Source organism: Meleagris gallopavo, chromosome 1, assembly GCF_000146605.3.
Source record: "Meleagris gallopavo isolate NT-WF06-2002-E0010 breed Aviagen turkey brand Nicholas breeding stock chromosome 1, Turkey_5.1, whole genome shotgun sequence".
Lineage (NCBI taxonomy): Eukaryota > Metazoa > Chordata > Aves > Galliformes > Phasianidae > Meleagris > Meleagris gallopavo.
In genome coordinates this window covers 43,804,704-43,823,820 of record NC_015011.2, presented here as the reverse complement: position 1 = coordinate 43,823,820, position 19,117 = coordinate 43,804,704, and the positions used below count along the sequence as shown (strand labels likewise).

At 38.6% G+C, this 19,117-nt stretch overlaps 1 protein-coding gene across 1 annotated transcript in view; it reads right to left on the bottom strand.

Moving 5' to 3' along the window:
* Positions 1–19,071, bottom strand: part of VEZT (vezatin, adherens junctions transmembrane protein) — a 46,486-nt gene extending 27,415 nt beyond the window's left edge. The window contains exons 1-4 of the mRNA XM_031552150.1: positions 18,950–19,071; positions 18,019–18,082; positions 11,619–11,807; positions 4,482–4,616 (exon numbers count right to left, since the gene is read on the bottom strand). Of these exons, the coding sequence (XP_031408010.1) occupies positions 4,482–4,616; positions 11,619–11,807; positions 18,019–18,082; positions 18,950–19,071 (510 nt within the window). The remainder of the gene's footprint in view (positions 1–4,481; positions 4,617–11,618; positions 11,808–18,018; positions 18,083–18,949) is intronic.
* Between the last annotated feature and the right edge of the window lie 46 nt (positions 19,072–19,117).

Here is a 19,117-nt window from a genome sequence, read left to right as displayed (position 1 = left end):
AGCAATAGATTATCTTCCAAGGTAGAGCTTCTTGTGAAGTGGTGCAAACAAAACAAAATTATCTGATGAGAATTTGTGGAAAATTGAGATGAAATAAATAAAGCCACTGCCCTACATTTGAAGAGCAGACAAATACTTTGTTCTACATCTGAGCAGCAGGCAGATACTTTGTTCTGAAGTACTTGTCTTAGTACAGTGAAGTGCAAAAGGAGCTGTTCATTTAAAATGATGTCTCTGGGAGCCTATCATTTTCCACTGCTTGGCCTTCTGAAGTTTTTCTGTTTTTATCACAAGCATTTAAATCTGCACCAAAGACAGTTTTAAACTGCTACCAGCTGACTAAACTAGACTGTAGGACTACTGGAAAAAACAGACTGATGTGTTACATGACTGTTTGGTTTATTCGCCATGTTTTAGATTAGAAGTAAAAATATGAGCTTGCATAAATGCTCAACAGGCATGTCAGTGCTTGAAAACAAAACAAGACAACCCACTGTCTTGGGCTGTGACCCAGTAGAGTGCAGTAACACATTCAATTATTCAGTTCCTTGGAACAGTGTCTCACGGTTTGCATTCTCACTGGGAGTGTTACTGACAAGTAAAACAACTTTCATCAACACACAAGTCAGGTCATGTTGCCAGTGCTTCTGGAGCATTATTCTTACAAAATCAGAAAGCAAGTCATCAAATGAATTCTCTTAATAAGCTTAATAAGTAATTATTATTAAGCTTATTACTAAGCTTAATTAGCAGAATTAAAAATATCCACTGTCCAACATTAAAAAAGTAGCATAGAACAACAAACATTTTAGGATCATTCATTTTGATCCTAAAATAAAATTCTTAGAAATCTTTCTCTTCTATGCCAGGTGAACTTGAAATGGCAATTCAGCAGTATCTAAAACACCATCACTAATATTGGCGCCTTCCAATTCTGTGCAGCTCAGAAAGATGATAATACTAAGCAGTAATACCTTCCAGCTACTCCAAGCTGGCCTTATGTAGGTGGAAGTCATAGACAAAGTCAAGCACCTGTCCCTCCTTTCCAATTTCTGTGTATGGCCTCAACAGAATGCTAAATATCTGCCTCTAGTACCTGCCTTGTTCTAGTGATAACTGTCACATCTGAGTCAGGATGAGGTGACAGTAAAATCAGTTAAGACACTCAGATATGCACAGTAGTCTAGGAAAATGAATGAGAAAGGAAAAACGTATATGAAAGAAGCATATTCCTTAAAGATCAAGCAGAATTACACAAATAATTCTGGGTTTAATTCCAGAAAACAAATCTAATACTTCCTTTAAACAGTGCTTTTGAATATCAAGTGACCATGAGATCAGAACTTCGGCTTTAACTTTCTCCTGAGATTGGTGTAGCCAGAAGCACTGCAACTGTAATTACCATGCTAAACAACTTCTCTATACTCCCTCAGCCCTCAGAGCAGTCTTGATGTACCTTTACAGCTTTTCATTTCAGTGTTCATTAAGACCATGGTCTGATTAAGGAAACAAAACAAAACTAACCAACCGAAAAACTAATTAAGGTGCACTTCAAATTCAGCTGATACCTTTATCCCTCACTAAGCCTGAACGATATGCACTGCTTTGTAGGAAAGCAAAATACAACAATGTTAGTATCAGTCACTAGAAACATCCTTATCTCCTAGACTTGTTTTTTCAATCCACTAAGATCCCACACTAGATCTTTACCTTGCCAAAATACTGCTGCATGTCAAAAGATTATACCTGAACAGGGATCCTACTTGACTTACAAGAGGAGTAAACAATAACAACTCAAAGACATAGCAATACTGCAACCTTTCTAATACAAGTTTTCCACTGTCGGTCAGCTGGCAACCTAGAAAAAAATATTATTTTATTTCTCTCTTCAGAAACATTATTTGTCTCCTTTTCTAGTCAGAACAAATCCTGTATTTAGCAGAATGGGGTGAAGATAGAGAAATAAAGCAGAATTGGTTGCTCTCCCTAAAAAGTAAACCACCTTTTAAAGAAAAGAGTATTCTTTCAGATACCAAGGTATTTCAGATCCATTAGAAAACCTAGGAAAAATAGATGGACTGTGATAACCAAGAAAGCCAAAACTCTAGTTGTGTATGCGCTTGCTCTGTACTGCATTTAACTCTAAAATATCTTTTAAAGTTTAAGCCATTTGTAAGCTTGCTTTTCACAACAGAAAGAAAATAATATTCATGTACTAAGCATTGTTCAACATGGAACTGTGTTCATGTTATTTATGTACACTAAAAACTCAACTAAGATCACTCCACATTAGGAGGATTCACATATTCAGAGATTGGAAACCACTTGCTTCCCGGATATTTTATAATGTCAGCAGACTACATCAGCAAACAGTGAGAGAAGGGAAGTGATAACAGTCCAATCTAAAAATGAGGAAATGATTGCATGGGAATTGAAATGATTTGCCTGTACATCACAGAGAAGTTTTGGCAAAGGCCCAGATCCTCCCCATTTTGGTGTACTTCTTCAAATATGTGGCAAGCTGTCTCTCTCCTTTTGAGACATTCTGCCAAAAACTGGAGACAAAAACAGACTTTCTGACATCAGATTACAAAAGACGTTCCCAAATTACTCAAACAACAGTAAGAACCTACGAAATTTTATCACTACCAATTACACAAATGTTTCTTCCTTTTTTCCCCATCATGCATCCTTGTCTAGACTGAGATGAGACAGTATGAATGTCATCCCAGTATTTGTAAGAAATGTGCAATCCATTTTCAAATGCCCTCTGCTTTCAAGTTGCCCAGCAAGCCATGATGAATTACTTCTACAGCTGATGTAACACCAGAGTACTTCCTCCCAGAGCAGTAAAATTAAGGGTAAAATACTTGAAGGGGAGCGAAGGGAAAAAAAACAAACATCCTCAAGAATCCTTGCGACTTTTAAAAGCAATACATCCTTGCACTTTTAAGGTTCTTAACCCTATAGCAGTTTTGCATTAAATTCAGTGGAAGTTATATATATGAACACAGAATCATATTACTTTACTGACTTCCATAGTTGTGAATATAAAAATGTTGCATTACTTTATTTTTCATAACAACCATGCACCTTCTCCAGATCAGAAAAATAAAACAGAGTTATCCACATCAATTCACATACTTCTGAAGCCTACCTACCTAAGACCTCACACAGAGCAGAACAGATTAAAAGCCCTTGAAATAAAAATGCTTGAATCTGACATGAAGGAAGAACAGGAAGGACACATTCAAAACTAAAAATTTTATGCTGAAATAAAGCCTAACTAATTGTGACTATTACCCGACTCATTCCTTGAAGCATCTTAAGAGCTATTTGAAAAAAAAAAAAAAAAAAAAAAGAGAAGCCTAAGAGAAATATCAGCTCACCTCATTCACTATATAATCCCCCCATCTACCACATCCTGCACGGAGACCTTCTGGAGAGCTCAGGGCCACTTGTTCCCCTCAGGGCCACACTGCTCCCCAATTCACTGCCAGCTAAGCAAAAAGGTGGAACATTGTGGAGCAGGGAAGCAGCAGAGATTACAGAAGAGAGGGAAAGGGTTGTGAACGTCTGATTTGAGGATAGTCAGACAGACAGACTGTCTGACTATGAAATTTTCTACATACTTGCTTTTTTTAGGACCAGCAAAGAGTTCTACGTTGGTTGCCTCAAGACTGGAATTTCCTCACCCATACTAGAGATCATCAGCTGAACAACATGGCCTACATACTATCAATAAGAGTAAATCACATTTATATTTAATAAGGAAAACAAGAAATGAGTAGACCATTGTATGTGTTAGGTGGCCAAATTAATGCTATAAAATATTTTACAGCATTACCATATTTCAGTATTCTCCAAGCTCTTAATTCTCAAGAATACTTTTAATATAAAAATGATCATAAAAATTCATTAGCCTTTATTTCAAATAATAGAAGAAGTCTGAGCTTATTAACCAATGGACCTTGTCAGCTGTTACTGTTATAAAATTGCCAGAACCTAAGCACTGTTCTACTTTCTCCTTCAGATTGGCTCTGGTATTTCTACTTCCCAGAAATCCGCTTTCTTAGTATTTTGTTACATAAGAAGTGACATTTAGGAACTGAATGATTGAGAAGGGTTGGGACTTATAAATATTTTGTTCCAGAAAAACACAGGTGTTATTCATAGAATATCATGCCAAGCCACAGTAATAACATCCAGTAAATAATATCATTTACAACTCTTACAGAATTCAATATCAAAGCATCTTTCTTCCCTAATTCACATAAAAGCAAAGAACACCTCAAAATACAATGGCAGATCAGATATTCCCAAACATATTTGCAGTCAACACATGTAAACTGTTACTATTAACTTCCTTTTTAATTATTACAGTAAGAATTCCATCTTTATCCTCTCCAATTATGCCTATCTATGAAGTAATGCAGCACTCTTTTGAGAGGTTAAATATTAAGAAAAAGGAGAATGCTCACTTTCTGGGCAGTGTGCACAGTCCTCTCTCTCTGGCCTTCCTCTACCGCACATTGCTTTGCCTTCTGTGACACAGATGAACATACTTCAAAATCAGTGTGTCCCAAATCCTGCAGGTACTCGTAGAGTGGTGAATTCTGAAAGAGTTAAAAAAAAAATAAAAGGAAAAATTTTGAGAATACCAACCAAACCAAAAAAAAAAAAAAGAAAAAGAAAAAAAAACCGAAACCAAAATCAAAAACCAAAGGCAGAAGATATTCCCTATTCACCATAAAATATGACTATAACATGATGAAGCACAGTTAAACAATGCAGTCAGCAATGAGGTATGTAATAGGAAAAACCCCACAGTGTCACAGTAAGAACAAACAAGTCAAACCTTTGCTTTCAGTCTCCCTCAAGTTTTATCTCGACTGCAATGAAAAAGGTTGCAAAAGTCAATATACAAGTCAGTGCGATGAGAAACATACAACCAACCAACTTCTTCCAAAGACATATTTTTTCCAGGTTACCTTACATTTCTTTAGCTTAAAACATACATGTAATCAATACATAAACTACACACTTAGCAATATATTTTAAAATATTCTTGTGCGTCTCCAAAGCACTTGATGACGCTGTATTCTTAAGTTCATAAACATTGAATCAATGCATATTGTGTTACTTCTACTGAAACAAACTTGAAAACTAGAGCACGTTTCAAACTTCAGTAAATGAAAACTCAGTACAGATTAGGGACCTAAGGAGTCTTTTACACAAATGAGAAAAAAAATATCTAGAAAATGGCTTCTGCTCTCTTTGAGAACACTACACTTCTGGCAACTGAGTGCCACAGTTATTTATAAAAAAAAGTACAATAAAACAAACAAACAAAAAAACCCACCAACAACCCAAATCAAGATCTTGAGGTTGCTGGCAAGACCACTACTTGAAGAAAAGTCCTTGTGGAAGTCTTTTACAGTAAGCATGAGATTCTGATCACCACAGAATGGATTTTTACATTTTTAAATATTTACCTATACAGAGTTCTGCATTCTCTTTTCACCCCTACCTACATATCTAAATTTAAATAACTGTTATTTGTTAGCATTCATGCATACAGCAATATTTATTACATATCTGATGAAGAGTATATTTACACTGACTCCAGTTCTACGCAGTAGATGTAAAGAGACTTCTTTTTAAGAAAACCTCTCAGTCTCATTGCTTAGAAATTCATGTTCACTTTTGACAATCTTTACCAACTTCCCACAGTAATATGCAACCAGGTAAGAACTGAGTAAGAAGAACAGAAAACATCTGAAGAACTGTAACTTACTAACAGGGAGATAACAAGAACAGTAAGAAGTAACAGTTCCACAGTAACTGGCAAATAGTTGTGGAGATCTGCAGAAACAAGCTGTGAAAATGGTCTCTACCATGAGCAAGAACCAACATGGGCAAACCTCAAGTGACTGCTTGCTGTATAGAAAAACTGAAGCAATCATCCATTCTAGCTAACTAAATGAACTTGTTACTAGCAGGGTTATTTTTAACCCATCACCAAAGTGCTATTTGGACCACTCTTACCTACTGAAAGCATGCAGATGCACACTTTTGCACACTCCCCCTGAGTTACTCACAACAGATTCAGAGTCCACTCACAACCTGAAACTCAAACATTCATACCAGCTTACAGCTCTGTGCAGGTGCAGGCAGTCCCCTCACCCATGACAATGATGCTGCAAAGCTCTGCCCTACGTTAATGACTCACTTCCTTGTGGGAATTTTTCTAGTGCGATACCTCCTGTCATTTTTCCAAGGATCCTTCCTTCACCATCAAGTACTTTTTCAAGTGCAGACAACCCTAATTAAACAATGCAATCCTAGATTGGCAGGAAAGAAGCTATGTTTCTCTAAAAGTAGAATGTGCCTCTTCACCAAAATTACTTAATTAAAATCCAAAAGAAAACATAATAGACTAGAATACTTCTTTTATTTAAGGCAATGTTAAATTATCCCAGGACAAAACTTCAAATGGAATGGACATGTATTAACCATGCCTTCTTAAAATGGTCTCCACAAAGTAGGCAGCACACTGCCAGCACACCTGAACAACTCAAACCTGCACACACCGGAGGCTCTCAGGGTAGCATGAATATTTCAGACAGAATTGGCAAGAGCATTTCAAGTTTAGACAAACGGGTGTAGACAAAACTCCAGGAATTACAGGCCTATTGGTCTGACCTTGGTACCCGAGAAGGTAATTGAGAAGGTCATCTGGAGTGCCATCACTCAGTGTATATAAGACAAACAAATGATGTGAAGCCAGCATGGATTTACAAAGGACAGGTCCTGCCTGACTAGCCTGATCTACCTCTATGACACTTAGATGAGGTAAAGACTATGGATACTTCAATTTTAGTAACACATTTCATATTGCTTCCCACAGTACTCTCCTGGAGAAATTGGCTGCTCATGGTTCTATGAGTCAGTTCATCTGGCTGATGGCTGGGCTCAGAGTCACAGTGAATGGAGTTCAGTCTGGCCTCACGGCATCCAACAAGGCTTGGTACTGAGTGCTACACGTGGGTCATGCAGCAGTGTGGGTGCCCAGCAGAAAAGGGCCTGAGGGCGTTAGCTGACAGCTGGCTGAACGTGAACCAGCAGTGTGCCCAGGTGGCCAAGAAGGCCAATGGCATCCTGGCCTGCATCAGAAATAGTAAGGACAACAAGACTAGGAAGTGACAGTGCCCTTGTACACAGCGCCAGTGAGACTGCACCTCAAATACTGTTTTGGCATGAAAACAAACCAAGAAGTTTAAAGACTATTTCACCTCAGTAATCTGGAAATCCTGCTTTTTTTTGCTGTCTTCAGTGATGACAATCATCTCAATCACACCTGTCACAAGCAAGACACAAGACTATTCTTCTCTTTATTGATACTCACCTCAATACAGACAGCTGTCAAAATACATATCCAAAGGAGTTTTTCCACTACTATCTTAGGACATACCTTCTGTGTTCTACTTTCTCCCTTGCAGGGCAAGGTAGACAGAAACCGTTCAGCTCACCAAATAATGCTAGAGATGCTGGCGATATTAACAGCTCTCTGTTGTGGAAATAAGGTAAAATTACTTCTCCTTCTGGGTCACTGCAGAAAGGCCACACAGCTGATAGCTTGTTGTTACAAGGGATTCAAGCAAGCACCAACCAACTTAAAGGAAATGCAAACTATGTTTTTGCTAATGATCCAAAACCACCACAGAGCAAATATTCAGTATGAAAAAAGTAATCTGTCAGCATTCCAGGAGATGAAAAAAGAGAGTTTTTTTAATTCTGATTGTGTAAGATCACTTTAAATCTTCAGGGCACAGGAGGGAATGATACACTATGAGATCATTTTCTTAAAAGCTGATCAAGAAAAACAGTGTAAAGCTGTTTAGATTGGTTCCATTTCCCCACAGGAATGTATAAAAGAAGGCAGAGGAAGAGACATGCAGCAAGAGAGACTCTGTCCACTAAAACCAAAACCTAAAACTAAAACCATAGAGAATCAGCTAAAATCCTGAATGCTATATTTAGTAAGTGAATTATTGCATAAACCTAAGAATGCCTGGCTCTTCTCTCTTATTTTTACACAACATTAAAACCACACAGTTATCTTAATCAGTATAATTTCTATTGCACAGAAATAGTAAATATCAAAACAAAACAAATCAAACACCTCTTCAAATGTTAATGAAATGTTAGTAGTTGTGACGATTTCATTTGTTCTTGTAATCAAGGTAGAATACAGCACCTTACTAGGTTTTACATAAAATCCTTCTGATAAACTTTTCAAAGGCTTTTTAAATGCCCCCCTTATAGTTTGACTTTTTTGATTACTGAATTGGCAAATTATAATTGATTAAAATTTAACTTGAATGTTTATCACATATTCCTTCAAGTAAATGTGCAATGTTCTCTGAGTTTCTCAGGAAGAACTTGGGCTTTGGCAACCCTCTTCTAGTACACCTCCTCCGGCCACATAATTCCTCTCCCCTATTTTTCTTAAGAGACTATTAGCTAAATTTACAGTCCACACTGTAAAATCTCATTTTTTATTAACTTAAATGAAGAAGCACTATGCCCTATGCTCTAAGTAAAAATACCATTTTTCCTTTTTCTAAATCCATTATACTACATGAGATGTGGGTACAGAAAGAACTAAGAAGTGTTTGAAGCCTCTTTGAAATTAGATTACGAAGAACTTTAACAAACCGATCATAAAAATCTTCCATTACGAGTGAGCTCTCTTGCGTAGCCCACTCAGCTTCACAGTTTGTTCATTCATAAAATTTGAGGTTTACACCTTTTCTTTTATTAGAAATATCACCTACGTAATGCGTTAGCCTACACTAACATAAACACACAAACTATTTATTGACATCATATTTAATGTCCTAGATACTGTCTGATTTTAAGTGTTACTGACAAGCCTCTCACTTGCAAAGCTCTGCAGTCTGTATAACTCACTGAAGATTTCTTCAACCAATGCAGTCAAAGAATTACTATGCAAGCATTTCCTTGCAATATGATAGCATTAAAATATGCTACGCTACATACTTATGTTTCAAGACTAGCAACAGAAACATTATAATTAATACTCACAATCCTCATGAAGATTTAAAAACCAATGCTTTAATATCCTAATATGTATGATGCCTGATAAATCATAGCTTTGAATTCACAGAATCTGCTTTTTTGCCTCCTAATTTTCTTTCTTAATATTCATGAATTCTTTTTTCAACAGTCCAATATTAAAAAATAAGAATTAAAATAAACAACCTCCCAGTCGATTTTGACGTTTATCCACATATTATAGGTGCTACAGTTTCAGTTTGAGAAATTCTGGACATAACAGAAACGTATCCTTGCAATGAGTGGTAGGCTGGGGTACAAAAAAAATATAAGTTAGTCTTGAAAGAAAACTGTTAGAAGGTCAGGTAAAGGGATAGCAACATTGTTTTGGTAGATGATTTGAATGGAAAATGTAAAATATGAAATTTCATTTTACTATTAATACAGAACCATATTATCCTAAAGGAATCTATTTCTGTGTATTTTCAATCTTTAACTTCACATTCAACCGCTCAAACTGGATGCTATTAGAATAGTTAGTATTGCTTATGCTTGACTGTCAGTTTCATTTCTTAATTTCTAGTTGCCTCTATTAGAATGACACAGTCATCATTCAGCCTGTTCTATCACCATCATAGCACCAGTTACTGACAGGAAATGCCATCTAAACCAAACACGTCCAACCTAGAGCCCACAGGCCACACGCAGCCCTGGGACAGTTCAGGGCATGAGCCCCCCAAATACCATCAGCTTTAACATTATTATGTGATTTTTTTAGTGATACTTTGCACACACTGATGGTGTATAGCTTGAGTGCAGACCGTGTAGGCAACAACTGAACACTGTGGAGGGAAGAGCATGAGGGCTAACTCTGTCTCTCATGCCTGCCACACACTGATAATGGATTAAAAAAAAAAAGGTTTTGTTATGATAAGTACATGAATTATGTATCTTATACACAGCCTATGCCAATCACTCTTCACTCAGTGTGGCCCAGACAAGCCAACAAGTTGGACCCCCACAATCTAAAGCAAGTGAGGATACCAAGATAGGGTTTTTCAGCAATATGTTGTATTTATTTCTGAAGTTTCTTCAAAGGTGTGTCTTCTAATTCACTTTCTGAGATCACCTAGATACAAGAGAGAGGTGTTACATTTACAATCAGGACATCATTTTATTATGCTACTTGTCAAAAACATTCTCAAAACGGAGAACAGCTCCAGGACAGCCAATAATCAAGAAGTCATTATTCTTTCGTGCACTTCTAACAGACTTGACGAGGAGAATCTGGTTAATAAGTGAAACAGCTTGCCTCATATGGTTGACGCACTGAAATAGGAACAAGCTTTCCCAGATTTTAAGAAGTTGGGTTTTCTGGGAACAACAGGAACAACAAAAACTCCTGCTTATTTCTGTATAACTTTTCTAATTCACTACCATGTCACACTGCAAAGACATCCAACTGTAAACAGAAATTTATAATATACTGTAGGTTTATATTAGCTCTCATGTCCAGAATCAAGAAAAAAAATTCCCTTTCCTCCTTATTCACAGCTCTCTCAGCCTACATATTTTACATTTCACTCAAATACTTATGTTTAATGACAACTGTAATTTTTGACCGTTGAAAGCAGTTGAGTCTCAATCTAATCCCAAGATTCTGTTCTTTACCCCTTTTCCAAGCCTTATTTCAAAGCACTTTGCACACAGCACTGACTTAGAAAAAAATCCAGCTCCTACACTGAACCAAAGATCAATCATCTTGTTCACAACTCTAAGCCTACACCAAAAATAAATACCAAAAGTGAGTCAAACATTAACAAAAAAATCAAACACACAATGCTGTATACTGCTACATGATGGGAAGGTTATTATCATAGGGGATTTCTTAGTTGCAGAAGAGAGCTGATTTCTTATTGATATTTTCTCAAATATCTTTTATCTATTGCAGCAAACACAAATACTGCGCTTCAATATGTGCATTTTATGCATATTCTGAGAAAAAACTTTTGTAATCACAAATAACAGAATGTTGTTAGCTGTCATGGTTTTGTTACAATAGCAGCTGAATATGAAAGCCACACCCAAATTATTTTTGCTGATGCATCGTGAACTAAATGACTCAGGATTTCTCCGTTAGAGATTTCTCCATTAGAGATGGGGTCTTCCCACACCCCAAATCCTTTACTAAGATAAAATTTACTACCTAGTAACCCCTTGCTCCAGCTTCCAACCATAGCTAATGCAGCAGAATAACCTTAAAAGTAACATTTAATGTGATTGCACAAAATAAAGGGTTTAAAGATCTCTTCTTAAAATACAGAAATATTTTCCAAAGCTGAGTGGTCCAGGAACACCATCAAACAACCTCCAAACAGACAACAAGCTCTGAATTCTCGGTTTGAAAAAGATTTTGCTTATCTACAAAGCCTAACAGATGAGCTTAACAGGTGGCAAAGCTCCCAACCAAATAAACCGTATCGAAATCTCTCCCTCTCTCTCAAAACATAACTTGGAAAAGTTGAGCTAGCACTTACAGACAGCGCGATCTTTGTCTCCTGGACGAGGGCATTCCATTTTTCTCTCCTGTACTGTTCCCACGCATCCGACAGAATCTCGCCCACCTCCCCGTTTCGTTCCACTCGTCCCTCCAGGATGACCCGAGCCGAGGATGAAGAGTAGCAGTCAATGCAATCACACCTGTGCTCCTGCACAGTAGCATTTTCCTGACAGCATCAGCTGATGCAGTTTGAAACTTCCCAGGACTGTGCAATTTCTCCTGACTAATGTGGCTTTATAACTGGGGGGGGAGGGAGGCGAGGATGACAGATTGCTAAAGGCTTTTAAAAAGATACTGCCTGAAAGAATTACTGCACATCGATCTTACATGAAGTCATTAATAAGATTTCCCAAACAACAGTATTTAAAAGCCTTGGTCTTATTCTCCTGGCTGGCAGCTACCTCCTCCTTTCATCCGACTGACGAGCAGCCAGTCACTGGCAGGGCTAATATTAGACTGACTTCGACAGTGAAAGAATCATTTACATTTTCTATTCTATTTTCACCGCCACAGTAGGCAGGCTTTGGTCTCTTCAATGCTACACCACCATGTGATTTAGAAACAGTTTCCGAGAACTACTTTGAAGCCATAATGTATTCCTGGATATTTTCTGATGCACGGTATATCTCTAATTGCACTTCTGCATTCTGAAGAGCTTCATAATCCATGCACAGTTCCATGTCACTGAACTTGTGGAATGGGAAAGCTCTTTCCTTTGCATTTTCAGCAGGAGGTGGCACATTGCTGCCATAATGGAAAAGTCTTATGGAGTAGTCTTACATGCTAGGAAAGCTCTGAATCTCATTAATCCAAAGCTCCCACTGCTATTTACCCAATCAAAAATGGACTCGTGAATACAAAAGCTGACCTCTCTGTCAAAGACAGAAATTAATAATAACTGAAAAACTGAAGGCAGAAGAGGTAAACGTATCCTCCCTGGAAGACAGAGAAAGAGGCCTGCCACAGACCTGGAGCCTTGGGTGGGAAGTCACTGACTGCACAAGCCACCACACTGAGCTGTCACATGAAACTCATAGTTGCTTTTATATTGGTTACTAACGCTAACAGTTTTTTACTTTCATTTACACACACAATGAAATTCATGAAGTTAATGCATCTGACTGGTAAAGCAATAGAATGTTCCTTGGTTGGCCCCATCCAACCGAGCACAGTGATAGATTTTATACTTTGGGTGTCTCAAGGAAGTTGGTTCATGACAAAATGGTGGGAACAGTACTACAGTATTAACTCTCCTGTAAAAATGACCCTGGAGTAATTAGCACAGAAGATTCCAAATTTTTGGACCAAGAGTTCTAAAAAATAAATTACTGTGAATCAGCATGTACTTTTGTCTTCAAATCTGCTGTTAGGAATAATAATGGCAATATGGGTTTGCACACCACAATACAATACCTTCCTCTGCCTGCTTAGATAAAGCATTAACGTTATTCAAAAATGCCTGATGAGTATACTTGGCACCCACCATCACCAGAAGGTTTCTTACATAGATTTAAGCTGGTAGTTTCTTCTGTTTTCACTTTGCTACCACCTGCCTCCTCCCAGCGATGTGATGAAAAGAGAGCACAGTCTATCCTCCCTTTCCTCACAGTAGACTGCTGAGAAGCAAAACAACTGAATTAGTCCACTTGCCACTGGCTCAGGTGCCTCTACAGTGCACGACTTGCAGCAGAGGGATCGCTCCAGGCTGCAGTTACACGGCCAATTTAACCTGACATTAGCAGCGGGTGCAGATGAAAGGTGCAGTACCATTCCAGAACACTAATGGTAATATTTATACAGCCAAGTGGCGAGATAAAACATGAAACAATCTGATTGAAAAAATAACATCAAGGTATTTTTTCCCTCCCGTCTTTCTTAGCCACCTAGTTTATAGTCAAGTCAGTTTCACGATCTTGCTTACAGTTCCACTCACAAACCTCTACATAAGTGTAAAGAAGATATTCAGTGAAAATAATCCTGCTGAGGGAGCACTATAGACACTACCACTGAGGTTATGAGGCCAGTCCCTTTTTCATAACTTATAACATTAGAGATTTAAAAAAAAAAAATGCATTTCTAACCCTGCCAAGTGACAAAAATCACTGTGTTTAGGAAGTCAAAGTCCCTTTCTGAGCCATCCTGTGACTTCGTGAGCATAGCTTTAACAACGACCCAAACACAAAACAATATTGCACAAGCTCGTTAAAATATAGGACAAATGACTTAGCTGCAAGCAGGACTACGAGCTGAAAGTGCACTTACGGAATAGTATTTGGATCACCTTCATCGCAGTGTTCTGAAAGAATGGGCACATTAGATCAAAGATCCGGCAGAAAAGATTTTTTAATAAATCTATAAACTTGCAAGTGGAAAACAGCAGACACGCTGCCAAGAAGAAAAAAGCAGTATGTCAGTTCTATGAATCTGATCAAAAGCCAGCATGCTACTGCACATAATTAATCTTCCTTGCAAAATTCAAAGGCAAAGAAGAGAACAGATCAACAGCAAAGATACCACATGAGTTCACCAGAGGTAGACGGCATCAAATCCTTTGATGAGACAGCTCGTTTTCTAAATAATGGAAATTGAGGAAGTCTATATGGACTTTTGATACTATGCCTTGTGGGGAATGGGCTCTCAGTACCATGCCATATCAGTTAAGATACAAAATGAACTAAATACACAAATGACAAAGATAACAGTGGGTTGTGTGGAATAGAAAACCATCAGGTCAGACAGTTACAAATGGAGCTCCTCCAGGATCAGACTTTGATCAAAGCTTCATCTTCATACCAAGAGAATGCTAATGAAATGTTCTGGTAACACCAAGTAACATCACGTGTAGAAAAGCACATGTAGAAACATCATACATAAAGACCTGGATGATCTTGAGGGGGTACCTTGAGTGATAATGGCACACAAATTAACAGTAGACAACAGCAAGATCTTACATACAATGACTAATACAAACAATTGCTCCAGTAATGTGGAAGCTGATGATTAAAGTAGAAACATGAGTAGCATTATAACTGAATCAACAGTATGAACACTTGAAAAAGTTGCCTGTAGGCCTACGATGCAAGAATCAAAGCATTCCCAGTAGAAACAAGTACCTACAGTTCTACAAGACCCCATGAAGAACACTGAATATCACACTGCAGGCTCATGGGTAGAAAGACGAATTCAAGCTTGAAGCAGTGAATAACAAGAAAACACATTCTGTAAAAGGAGACTAAATATATTGGATTAGTCAGTTAAGCAAAATCCTTAGCCAAAATAGGATTGCTTTCTATGAATACGTTGAGAGATAAATTCAGGAGATGTAAAAGAACGGTACATGTTAATGGATAACATTAGAAAAAGTGCAACTATAAAGAAGCCATGAATGAATTTTGAATCAGAAAGTAGGTGGCAGTTACTATCAAAACAATGAAGTTCTGACACAGTCCTCCCACTGGAATAATGATGCATAAATTTAGATAGTTCTAATAAACATTTTAAATTTATATATTCAAAAATTAAAAGAAATCAAGAAACAAATTTGTCCAAGCAAACGAATCTCTCTTTGGGTTGTGAAAAACCTCATCTCAAGTAACTTATCATCAAGTTTCCTCTACCCTACCTTATAATCTTCAATAAAACAACATGGCATGAATAAAACATTTTTTTCCATAATTTGCTCTACATTAAAGCAATTTTTGATTTGCACACTGCTGGCAGGCAAATACGTGCCAAGTATATCAGGGGCACTTCTGTGTCTCATGAGTTCTGCCCCCTTTTCCCTCATATTTCTAGCATTTCCACTAGAAGAGCAACTGACTGTAAAGCAGAACAGATGTAAGGATTGAAGTTAAGAAGTAAGAACTGAATTGGAACAAACGTAAAAACTTGAGCAGAAGAAGACTTGCAGACAGTGAATGAGAATCTCTGGGTGGTGTAGGAATTCTTCTGACCAGTAAAGTGACCATCACTCATTATTATCCAATCACAGAGATGGCTCTTGAATTTCTGCATGAAAAACACTGTTTTCCCAGGGCAGTGATAGCTTCCTTGTGCTCGTTTTCCTTCAGAGCTATTTGATAAGTATCAGTGGTCTTCAGAAGCTCATAAATACCTTTCAGTGAACCATCATCTGTTTGATGTGGCAAAATTTATAACGCAGCCAGTGGTCATTGATATATTTGAGCCCAATGGACAGAGCTATGACTTGAAAAACGTGCAGTAAATAACACTGGACATAACCGTGATGTGGAACAGGTGACGCGCTCCCCATTCTGTTTGAGCATGGAAAATGCAAAGGAGCTCTTCCTTCCTGATTATGCATTTGTTAGAACATTGATGGCAACATTTCTTTGATATAAGAATTGTGATCAATACTCACTTTCAGGAATGTAGGAATTTTTTGAAAGCTGTAACAAAGAGCCTTTTCCCCAGGTTGGTACACTTGCATTAGGTGACAGCAACCTCAAATGTAATACTCAAGGAACTATGGTACTTCCAGCCACTTTGGCTTAGAATACCAGCATGCCAGGCACCTACCAGGCCCAGCAAAGACTTGACTATTGAGCAGGAAGAGGACAGCTTTCAGCATGCTCCCAACCAACTGAAAGATCATACTGGAAATGCCTCATGAACACGAGCGATCTAGCAAAGTGAGTTATCCTGCTGTTGTATGACGCCTTTTGCACTGTATGTGTAAAGAGAAATAGTAAGCATAATTGGAATGGAAAAGTATAAAGATTACCAGGCAGGTGTCAAGGGCATTACAAGAAAATACTAAAGTGCTGTACAGTTGACAGGTGCAGGGAAGCACACCAATAGGGTGGCATAGTCAGGTAGTTTGCTTTTTCAATTTAACTGATGCAGACACACAAATTTCAAAGATTTAAAAAACACTGTATCTAGTAAACAGGTTATCATTTTCATACCTATGTGCAATATCAATGAAACTTTTCCCATGCACAGCTTGTGGAGCCGGCAGGACCCTCATACCCATAACATATATCAGTAAACCCGCTGCCACAAAGCTGTCTCAGCCTCTCTCTGTCTGATCTTCGCTCAAGTAACATTGTATTCATCTTTACCTAGGAAAATTGTCCATCTTTTCTAGGTAATTTTAGTGAAACAAAAGAAACAAGTAACTCTCATTAGTTCTTCTCTGGTTACAGCAACGGGACCCAAGAAACAGCATGCAGCTGTGTCAGGGGAGAGTTCTTCACCAGAGGGTGGTTGGGCACAGAACAGGCTCCTCAGGGCAGAGAGCAAAGCCCCAAGCTGCTGGACTTAAAGTATTTGGACAGTGCTTTTAGACACAGGGTTTGAGCTTTCTGTAGTTTGCGTGTGGAGCCAGGATACTCTGTGATTCTATGAGCTGTTTCCACACTGGAGGACTTTACAGAGCAGTATCACAACAGAAATTATTGTAAGGTGCTGGCTGTTCCAACACGAGTCACACTGAAACAGAAACCTTAACTTCTACCATGGGTGAACAGAAGAGATGTTGAGTCATACTGTGTCTTGGTACCTCAGTGGACAGAAAAGAAAAGGAGGAGAAGAAAGAAAATACTAAAGGTATGAGACAGAGGTAGAAGTGCAGTAGGCTCCGAGCCCACACTCTCACATATTTTCTTTACAGCAGCTCTGTTGAGATTGTATGCTGCCCCAAGAGTTGTCCAAAATCCTGGCATTTCTCAGTGTTCTTCCTCTGTCAGGAGTTTCTCTACTCTTACAAAAGAGGCCTCAGACTAGGAGTTGTCAAGAACACAAAAAGATGTCTTCCCTGCTTTGTCTGTTTCTTTCTCTATGCTAATTCCCATGTTGCCATCTGATATACACTTGCATTCCAAGGAAACTATCCAGAGACTCTAAGACATGATAAGAAAAGAATAATTAGACTAAATGCAAGCAAGAAACAATAAGAAAATAGGCTAAAACTTCCACAGATGTTCCCAGGAATAGAATCATAGAACGGCCTGGGTTGAAAAGGACCACAATGATCAAATAGTTTCAACCCCCCTGCCATGCGCAGGGTCGCCAACCACCAGACCAGGCTGCCCAGAGCCACATCCAGCCTGGCCTTGAATGCCTCCAGGGATGGGGCATCCACAACCTCCCTGGGCAACCTGTTCCAGTACACACTGAGTTCAGTACAAGAAGAGTTCAGCTGCTTAGAACAGGAAATCTACCACAAAATGCCTTTCTATGGTTTGAAGGTACGTGTAAGTCAGAAGGAGAAAGAGAATATGACTAGCTTTGTAAACAAAGAGCTGATGTTATGTATATGGCTAAATCTGTCACCACTGCTTATAACATTGTCCAATGTTTTGCTCACAGGAGTGCCAGAAGCTCAGAGAAAACAGTCACTCACAGTAACCTACGTCCACATCCTGAAGGTCTCCTTGCAAAAGTGACTGCCGACTTGGGAGGAAGATAAGCTGGACACTATTAAATGAAAGTGTAACAAAAGTGACATAGTAAATTCTGCATTAAATGAAAGTGTAACAAAAGTGACATAGTAAATTCTGCATACACACACACTTAACATAGCAATGCACCAAGGGACTCTAATAGCGAAAGAAATGCACTACCAAGAAACACAGAAAATAGTCAAGTGCAAATGCACATGCCAGGAGATCTTTTACTCCCTCCCCCTGTTTTAATCAAAACTCTAAGTGTTGCATGAACTGTGAAACTATAAGTCAAGCATCACTTCTACTAAAGCAGTGAGTGCAGAGGGCAGGCACTGCACCTGTGTAATAAATTCTCACCAAAGCTTTACACCATTCAAGGAAATGATTTAACACCACAGCAACAAAAGGGTCAGGCACTACTGATTGCACTCAAGGCTGATTGTGGATATCAACTTTGTGCTACAGACCAAAGCCATGAGCTACAGACCAAAGCCATGAGCAGGCAGTACTTACACAGCTGGAAAAAAAAAGTATTCCTCATGTAAGGAGCTATTGTCATCCTGGTAAAACCAGAGGCTTTCTTATTATAATTAATTACTTTAAAGACAGTATTTCTATATAACCACATCTTCTAGATGTCTAAAGAATAGTTGTGGCCAGCAGGGAGATGCAGTTACAATGATCTACTGCAAATCGATCCCATTTGGTCACTGAACGTATTTACCCAATGATAACCAATGTATTTACCCATTGATTTAAATAAGATCTACACGGTATTGTAGAGATAACTAAGAACGGCGATGTATGATGCAATACAATGCTTTACGCAGACTGTAAGCAATAAAGCCGTTAGAAAGACGGAGCAGCACTTGGACACGGTGTGCGTGCGCACACGCACCTCTCCTGCGAGTCAGGCTGCTTTCCACACACGGTTCGTCGGCCCAAAGAGGTCTCGGACCCTTTGTCCCTGCCCCATCTCGCCCCACAGAACGGCGCGCCGCCGGCACACCTCCATTCCATCCCCTCCCCGCCGCTCCGGCTCCGCGCTTTACCCCCGCCCGGCCCT